Source organism: Hevea brasiliensis, chromosome 14 (assembly GCF_030052815.1).
Source record: "Hevea brasiliensis isolate MT/VB/25A 57/8 chromosome 14, ASM3005281v1, whole genome shotgun sequence".
NCBI classification, from domain to species: Eukaryota; Viridiplantae; Streptophyta; class Magnoliopsida; order Malpighiales; family Euphorbiaceae; genus Hevea; species Hevea brasiliensis.
Window position 1 is genome coordinate 7,084,623 of NC_079506.1, and position 9,292 is coordinate 7,093,914.

General features: G+C 37.6%; 1 protein-coding gene across 15 annotated transcripts; it reads left to right on the plus strand.

Moving 5' to 3' along the window:
- The first annotated feature begins 51 nt into the window (after nt 1-51).
- Nucleotides 52-8,895, plus strand: LOC110670636 (putative disease resistance RPP13-like protein 1). Of its 15 annotated transcripts, none has more exons than XM_058135378.1 (6): nt 52-3,353; nt 4,613-4,732; nt 4,844-4,978; nt 5,202-6,947; nt 8,094-8,280; nt 8,457-8,895. In XM_058135378.1, exons 1-2 carry the CDS (start codon nt 242-244, stop codon nt 4,639-4,641), a joined length of 3,141 nt encoding a protein of 1,046 aa, XP_057991361.1. In that variant the 5' UTR covers nt 52-241; the 3' UTR covers nt 4,642-4,732; nt 4,844-4,978; nt 5,202-6,947; nt 8,094-8,280; nt 8,457-8,895. The 15 variants fall into 15 exon arrangements, with proteins under 15 accessions (XP_057991361.1, XP_057991360.1, XP_057991358.1 ...); XM_058135377.1 differs by having other exon boundaries at nt 4,621-4,732; XM_058135375.1 differs by having other exon boundaries at nt 53-4,732; nt 8,094-8,130; nt 8,207-8,280.
- The last annotated feature ends 397 nt before the right edge of the window (nt 8,896-9,292 follow it).

Consider the following 9,292-nt stretch of genomic DNA (forward strand, 5'->3'; position numbering starts at 1 on the left):
CCTTTATGTCTTTTGTCTTTTTAATATTGGCTCCATCTTCTGGCAAGGGATTCCGCTAATAAAGAATTACTTCTCCAAATAATAGATGGCCTGATGGGTCCTCCTGAAACCACGTTGAAAACGAAACGCTTAGTCTACAGTGGAAAAAGATAAGATTTTTACTTGTTTTTGTTAAGGGTTTTATGCTATTGTTCGTTCTTGAACTCATAGTCTGCAAGAATTTGATTCTCTGATCTCTGTGATGGATATTGCGACTACTATTGGAGGTGCTATTCTCTCTCCTGTTGTTGAGGCGCTGTTTGATCAGTTGGCCTCCCAGGACTTGCTCAAGTATGTTCGTGAAGGAAAAGTGCTTACTGAGCTCAACAAGTGGAAGGAGATTTTGGAGGATATTTATGAGGTGCTTGACGATGCAGAGGAGCAGCAGATGAAGAGGAAGAACCAGAGGGTGACGATGTGGACAAACAAGCTCAGGGACTTGGCTTATGATGTGGAGGACATTCTTGATGAGTTTCACATCGAAGCTCGTCGACGCGAGTTGAAAGCTGGTGCAAGCAAGGTACGAAAGCTCATTCCTACTTCTTATTCTGGGTTGAATTTCAATGCTGAGATGATCTCCAAGATAAAGGGAATTACTATCCGATTAGAAGATATGAGGTCACAGAAAAATCTCCTGGATTTGAGTTTGAGAGTGATTGATGATGGTGGGAGGACCAGTAGAGTGAGAGATAGAACCACAACCTGTGTGGTGAATAAAGCAGAGGTTTATGGGAGGGAGGAAGATAAGAAGGCGATACTTGAATTTTTGAATACTGAATCAAGTGATGCAAGAGTCCCTGTGATTTCCATAATTGGAATGGGAGGCCTTGGCAAAACAACTCTTGCTCAGCTTATCTTTGATGAAGTTAGAATGAAGTTTGATTTGGCTGCTTGGGTTTCAGTTGGCGATGATTTTGATGTTTTTAGAATTACCAATGCAGTTCTTCTGTCGTTTGATAGACATTTTGATGCCAAAAATAATTTGAATTTACTTCAAGAAAAATTGAAGGAAATGCTGTCTGAGAACAAATTCATGATTGTCCTAGATGATGTTTGGAATGACAAATATGAGGATTGGACTCTCTTTCGTGGTCCCTTTGAATATGGGGCTAAAGGAAGTAGAATTATTGTCACAACTCGTGAGCAAAGAGTTTCAAGGATGATGGGCAGTGTTCAAGCTTATCCTCTAAAGGGGTTGTCAGATGGTGATTGTCTCTCTGTATTTGCACAACATGCTTTGGGAGCAACAAATTTTGATGAGCACTTGGATCTGAAAGCAATTGGTGAAAGAATCGTGCAAAGATGTGATGGGTTGCCTTTGGCAGCTAAAGCTATTGGAGGCATCCTACGAGGTCAACCAAACCAGAAGGTGTGGGAAAAAGTGTTGAGCAATGACATTTGGGAGGACAAAACTGGCATTCTTCCGGCGTTGAGATTGAGCTACTATCATCTTCCTGCTCATTTGAAGAGATGCTTTGCTTATTGCGCAATTTTTCCAAAAGATTATGAATTCGATGAGAATGAGCTGGTTCTACAATGGATGGCGGAAGGATTTTTGCGGCAACAGAGGGAAATGAAGCATATGGAAGACTTGGGACATGAATATTTTCAAGATTTATTATCTCGATCCTTTTTTCAACAGTCTACAAGCAATAAATCACGGTTTGTAATGCATGACCTAATTAATGATCTAGCTCAATCTGTTAGTGGAGAACTATGCTTTAATTTGGATGATAAGTCTAAGGTCCCAAATTCGTATTCAAAGGTTCGCCATTCTGCATTTACTTGTCATTTCATTGAGATCTTCCAAAGGTTTGAAGTTTTCTATGAAATGAATAGTTTAAGAACGTTCTTAGCGCTGCCAAAACTTTCATCAGATGATCCATCGCCGTATAACTTTTTAGCTGGTAAGGTGGTGCATGATTTGGTGCCAAAGTTGAAATGTTTAAGGGTGCTATCACTAGCTGGTTATCAGTTTACAGAGTTGCCACATTCCATTGGTGCCTTGAAACATTTACGGTATCTTGACTTGTCTTACACTTGTGTTGAAAGATTACCTAAATCGTTGAGTAATCTTCGCAACTTACAGACGCTGAAGTTATACGAGTGTACGGAACTCATTGAGTTGAATGCAGGCATTGGCAATTTAATCAACTTGATGCACCTTGATCTTAGTGGTACAAATAATTTGCAAGGGATGCCACTGGAGATAGCTAATTTGACAAATCTGCAAACATTGTCTAAGTTTATTGTGGGAGAAGGCAATGGACTTGGGATAAAAGATTTGATGAAATTTCGTCATCTAGAAGGGCGGCTTCAAATTGAGGGGCTACACAATGTGGTGAACATTCTAGATGTAGAGCTTGCAGATCTAAGGAAGAAGGAGAGTCTTGATGAATTGGCATTGGTATGGATTGATAATTTTCATTATTCACGAAGTGATGAGAATGAATTAATGGTACTCAGCTTGCTACATCCTCATCAAAAGCTGGGAAAGCTTTTAGTTAAATTTTATGGTGGTAAGAAATTCCCATCATGGATAGGAGATCCCTCATTCACAAACATGGTGGATATAAAGCTCTACAGGTGCCAAAATATTACGCTACTACCACCACTGGGAGGACTACCCAAACTTACAAAACTGAGCATAGAAGGCATGGGTGGAGAAAAACAAGTGGGTGTTGAGTTTTATGGGGACAACACTTCTTCTGTGTTGCCTTTTCCATCTCTGGAGACTCTAGAAATTAAGAATATGTTGGAGTTGAAGCAATGGGCTTGTTCTGATGGTCTCAATGAAGAAGTTGCCGGAAATTTTCCAAAACTGTGTGAACTGACAATAATTAATTGTCCTAAGTTGATTGGAAAACTGCCTAGCTGTTTTCCTTCCATCAAGAAACTGAATATTGAAGAATGCCAAGAGATGATTCTCAAGACTGTGCCTGATCTGATCTCCCTCACAACCCTAAGCATTAAGAGAATTTCAGGGTTAGAAAGTTTACATGAAGTGGTTACACAGGCCTTGGTGGCACTTGAAGATCTGGAGATTGTTGATTGTGGTCAACTGGTATACTTGTGGCAAGATTCCACTAATTTAGACAAACTTACTTGTCTGAGTCATTTAAAGATCGAAAGATGCAAGAAGCTTGTGTTTTTGGTAGGGGGAGAGGAAGGGCTTTTACCTTGTATGCTTGAAGATTTGAACATAGACCATTGTTATGAATTGGAAAGTCTGCCAAATGGGCTGCACAGCCTCACATCTCTCAGAGTTTTACGCATCTGTTCTTGCTTAAAGCTTGTGTCCTTTCCAGCTGCAGGTTTACCTTCCAGTCTTAAAATTCTCCTGATCTCATTTTGTAATTCTCTGGAGTCCATGCCAGAGGGCATTATGCATGATAGTGATACTAGCAATGAGATGTCTCATCTTGAGGATTTGCGTGTCATAGGATGTCCATCTCTTTTATCCCTTCCAATTGGTGAAATTCCTCAGTCGGTTAAGTTTCTTGGGTTTTGCTATTGGACGACACAATTATTGGAGTCACTTGGTGGTAGATTCTCGCATCTCACGGCATTAAAAATATGTGAATCTCCAAAGCTAGAGTCTTTCACAGAAAGTGGATTGGTCATCCCCAATCTTTGCTCTTTAACCATAGAGTATTGTAAGAATTTGAAGTCATTACCTAATCAGATGCAAAATCTCAAATCTCTTGTATCTCTAGCTATAAGAAATTGTGGAGGTTTGGTGTCCTTTCCAGGAGGGGGTTTACCTCCAAACCTAACTTATCTTGAAATTTCGGATTGCAAGAATCTGACACAGCCAATGTCGGAATGGGGACTCCATAGACTCACCTCTCTTAGAGAATTTGCAATCATTGGTAGAAGTCCTAGTACAGATTTGGTTTCCTTTCCAGATGAGGAAGGCCAACTGCTTCCCTCTTCCCTAACCTTTCTTTACATCAAAGGATTTGAGAATCTGAAATCCATATCCGCAGGCCTTCACAACCTCACATCTCTTGATGATTTATCGATTTACCATTGCCCTAAAATCCAATCATTGCCAACGGAGGACCTTGCCAGACTTGGAACCTTGCATATCTCAGGGTGTCCCTTTCTGGAAAAACGGTGCACAAAAGAGAAAGGAGATTATTGGCGCTTCGTTGCTAATATCCCCTGTCTTGTAATCTATTCTTAATAAAATCTGGAAAGAATTCTGTGCTCAAGAAACACTGATGGTAGGATGAAGGCATTTCACAAATGAGGTATTACTCTTCTTTTCTCTCTGACTTAGGGCTAAAATTGTTCTTATATGTAACATCATTTTTTTTTAATTTTTATCACTTTCGTTCAATTGTATACTTCATAGTTCTTACATGTATGGTGTTTCGTTCATAATACAATACCCAAGTTCTGGCTATAGCTTGTCATTGTATTATGGCATCTGCTACTTTATAATCAAGCAGTTGTCATCTTTTTTTTTTTTTTTTTTTGGTTCAGCAGTTTTCTTTTGATGTTTTATGTATCTTCACTCTTTAAATTCACTACTTGATGATGGTGGTTGAGGATTTATTTTATTTAGTTCCTCAGATGCTACTTCACCATGTATAACTGAAAGAGTCCCTATTGATGATGTTGAAGAATCATTAATTGGATTATTGATGACATTATCATGCTAAATCTTGCTCATGGGCAGTACCAGGTACATTGATGTTTAATCATGATAGCTTTTATTCTCCATCCATAAATTTCTGATTATACTGCTTTTATTACATACTAAATTTTGGTGACAATGATACAATTCTTTCTTCAGGTTTGCTCATATTGGGATGCTTGAATATCTACAGACATGACCTTTTGTTCCTGCAGAAGTGAATCTCGGTTTCATACTGTAACTGAATTCAGAGTTGCACTGTTGCTAGCAAGCAGTCCATGGTTTTACGCAGAGGTAGGGCACTTAAGAATGCAATCTCCTGAGAGTAATTTTCATCGTTTATTGATTTATGTTTCTTGGTAAACTTCTGATTAAGCTAAGCATACAAGATTTTTCTGGTTAGGGAAGAGGTCTTGTAACCCCAAATGGACTGTATTTTACATATTATATCGTGCAAGCTTCAAATCTTTACTCAACATGATGAATTATTAAATGGCTGCACAACTTGCATAAACAGGGGAACCTGTTTAGTGCTTCCCGGTAGACTGAGTAACAGGACTTAAAGAATGAAGAATGATTCGAGGACAGACTAAGCTGGAACTTTGGCCAGCTCCCAATTCTTAAAAGACCTTGGAATGAGGATCAATTTCCCTCAGGATACAACCTACTTTCGTTGAGGTTTGTTCCTTATTCTTTAATGGTTTGCTTCTCTTGTAAATAAATAAATACAAACAAAATTAAGTGTTTGTCTGGTGCTAATTGACTGTAAATAAATTGAGATTTCCCCTATTCTTGAAGAATCTTTCATTGGATTGTAGATGACATGCTATATCTTCCTCAAGCAGTACTGGAATCATGGTAGCTTCTATTATTTATCATTTTGTTTCTGTTTGATCTTCTTTTATTGTACACCAAATTTTAGGTTCACGCATGTTTCCTTAATCGTGCTACGTCTTGCATTCTTGCTTGTGGCAGTAGTGTATACACAGACTTACAATCATGATAGCTTTTATTCATTCACCTTTATGTTTCTGTTTGACTCCTTTTGTTGTATGCCAAATTTTGGTTCAAATGATAGAATTCTTTCATTAAGGTTTGCTCATATTTGGCAGACTTAAAAAGCTGCTGTCACCTTTTGGTTTCAGCAAAACAGAATTTGGATTATCATTAAAGCTTGCTAGGATCAGTTAAGAACTCAATCCCTCTGGATTTCAGTCATTATTGATTTACCTATTTTTTCTAGATAAGCTTTTGATCAAAGGTAAATATTGTTGTCCTGGTCCCTGGGAGAGGTCTTTGTAACCAAATTGACTAGATTTTACATACAATATCTGGTTATTTTCAAGTCTGTGCGTATCATCATGAATTAAGAAATGCCTCCACCACTTATGTTAACAGGGGGCCTGCCTGACTCTTCCTGATAGACTGGGTATCAGATCTTAAAGGATGAAAAAGAATTTTGCAATGTCTTGAGCTTGAACACATGCAGAAGACAAGGCGAGTTCCTGATTTTTGAAAGACCTGGAATGCGAACTTAAAGAACAAGTTTGGATTTAAGCTAATTATTTTTATTTCTTAGGCCAGAGATAATAAGGTTACATCCAGTGGTCAGAGTTACTTTGCTTTTTGCAAAATGTGATATCAAGGTTAGCTTTCATAATAGTTGAACTGTTAAGTCTATTTACCAATTATGCTCAAATATCTTATTTTATTATTTCTTATAAGCTCAAATATTTCCCTACAGTTTGCTTTATATATGATATATAAACTTAGAGGGTGGCCTTATTGTAACGGTAAAAGTTACTCTGCTTGTGACCTAGAGGTCACGGAATCGAGCCATGGAAACAACCTATCTATAAAGTAGGGATAAAGCTACATACATCAACCCTTTCCCAGAGCCCACAAGTAAGAGATGTTTCATGCATTGGGTCACCCTTTATATGATACATAAACTTCCTCAACTTTGTGTGTGTGCATATAGTTCAAACAGAAACTAGTATACATCATTTACCGGGGAAAATTATTCACCCTTCCTTTCAATCTACTGTTCTGATTGTTGCATGGCATCTATTTACATCTTGTTTTGACAAGTACCCAAACAAAATATGCATATGTTTCATCTGAAAATCTCATATTTTAGCAGCATTGCATCAGTTCAAATGCTTCTGAATTGCATCAGTTCTAGGACACTACTAGACAGTCATGATATTGATCTTCTGAATTGGATTGCAGGTTTACACTCATAGCACCTGAAGAGACTTATGTATTGTTCCTTGTCTGATATGAACTTGCCTAACTCCGCCTCAAAAGCTAGCTCACAAGGGGAGGTTTGCAAACCCATATATATAACACCCAAGACCTCCCTGCAGAACCGATGTGAGACTCATCATTCTCGACTCCTTTAGACTGAACGTCCTCGTGAAGCAACCGGGGCCATGACTCATTCTCCCCGACTACTCCCGAAGAACGTTAGGGAACTTTTGTACATGGCCCACCGACCCATACAGAGTGAGGCTCTGATACCAAAACTGATGTGAACCCTCAAGTAATTGGTAACTTGAAAACCCACATTCAAGAATTAAAGGAACAATATGGAAAGCACCAAATCAAGATGTATGAATTTAATTCTTTGAACCAACACAATCAGATTGCTGTGTAATTCAAAGAAAATATCAGAAATGGGATTCTTGACCTAATTCATATGGGGAATGAATAAACTAAGAATATTATACACGTTAAACCTTGCAAGATAGAAATCTCAGCAAGTTAATGAGCTTCGCAAGAACAAAAGCAACAGCCAATTTACTCACTAATGGAGCAGAAATAATTTTTCATTAATATTCAAAATGTGTCATCCACTTCTCTCATTACACTTGTATTTATAGCCTCTTGGCCCCAAAGCTAAAGACAAAAATATCCCTACTTTAGCAACAGCTGCAAGAAACTTTAAGTCAAAATAGAAATTAATCTATCAAAAGACTAAAATGTTCCAACAAAAAGCAAACTTAATACAGCAGCAATAAGGGTTTTTAAGTCCAAAAGAGAGGTAGTTATAACAGTAAGGAATAGCCAGCAGCATGGGTTGGATCTGGTACATGCATATCCACAGGTTATTCCATGTAACCTAATACTTCACATGACACTTGGTCACTTCCAAGCTTAATTTTTACTAAATTTAATCTTTATAATTTTCTTCACGCCATTTCAGCTTATAATCCTTGCTGCTTAAGATTTCACAAATTAAATTCTGAAGTGATTTAGCTCTAGCTCTAGTAATTGGACTTTGGATGAAATCCTTTGGCGTGGATGTAACTTGATTCTCATCATTGTCTTGGTGAAATTTGGCAGTATCAATTTACTTTTTCCTGATGCTTGCTATTACTTCTTTTCTCGCTTGGCATGATGACAGGTGAAGCAAAAGAAGCAACTTCTGCCTAGATATTAAAGTATGTGCCCATTCATGAAGAAATATTCCTATACAATCCCATTTTCTCCACATTAATGGATTTTTTGCTGTTCAAGATGGAAGAGGAGCAATATAGGAAAACTCCAAAATTCTGTACCATGGTCCCTGGATACAACCTGTTTATTTGGAGGTTTGTCCTTTTTTTTTTTTTTTTTTTTTTTTTTCTTTTGATGGTTTTCTTCTGTTTCAAATTAACGAATAAAAAAAAATAATAATAAATGTTGTATGCTGATCTTCGTGAAAATATAGCAGTAGTTTTGTCTGCTATCAGGTTTTCAGAAACTGGTGTATATTTTGTGTTTGCAGGCATATTTCTTATTCCTGATTAAGAAAATTTTCAGCATACATTTTGAGCCTAGGTCCATTTTTGTGAGACATGAGACGCCTTCTTTACTGCCTGTATTGCTTCCTAAAGGCAAACGATAAAGGCCATTGAGGTTGTGAAGTTATTTGAGCATGTTGTTCTGCCTGAAAACTTGGAATCACAAAATTTTTCAATGTACACGATGATTCAAAGCCTCAGTCATCTTAGCAAGCAAAGCCGGTGGAGAACCTGAAGAGATATCAATGTTGGGCATTCATTTTCCTGCTAGATTGTCTCATGATCTCTGAAGGCATTTTTAAAGACATGTATGTTGACCATGTAGCTCAATTATCTTCTTTGAAAGGGTTGAAACCGAAGGTTTAATGTTCGAATTGTATGCCTTTAGTAGGGCTTAATAAAAGACGCTGCAAATTGTATGCCTTTGTTAGTTTTGTGCTAATGCACTAATGTCCACTGGCTGAAAATACCACACCTCAGAACCCCAAATTATTTTGTTGATGAAGATAGCATTTGTGGCAGACAAAAAGGACACAGGTGATTCCATTCTTGACTTGCTACTTAGTGGCAAAGCATTAAGTAGCAAAGCATTTAGCAATTAGTGGGATTTGTGTGATTGCCATAGCTGGGATGGAGAAATTGGCAGAGTTTATATGTCAGCTAGTGCACAATAGGCCATTCGAGCAATAATTTGAAATTGAAATCATGGCCATAAACTTACTATAATTGAATTGAGGACCTTAAAAAGTATATATATACAAAAAAGAATAAATAAACTTTTTTAACTTGCTTTTTGGGACCAGTTTGCTAAATACAACTT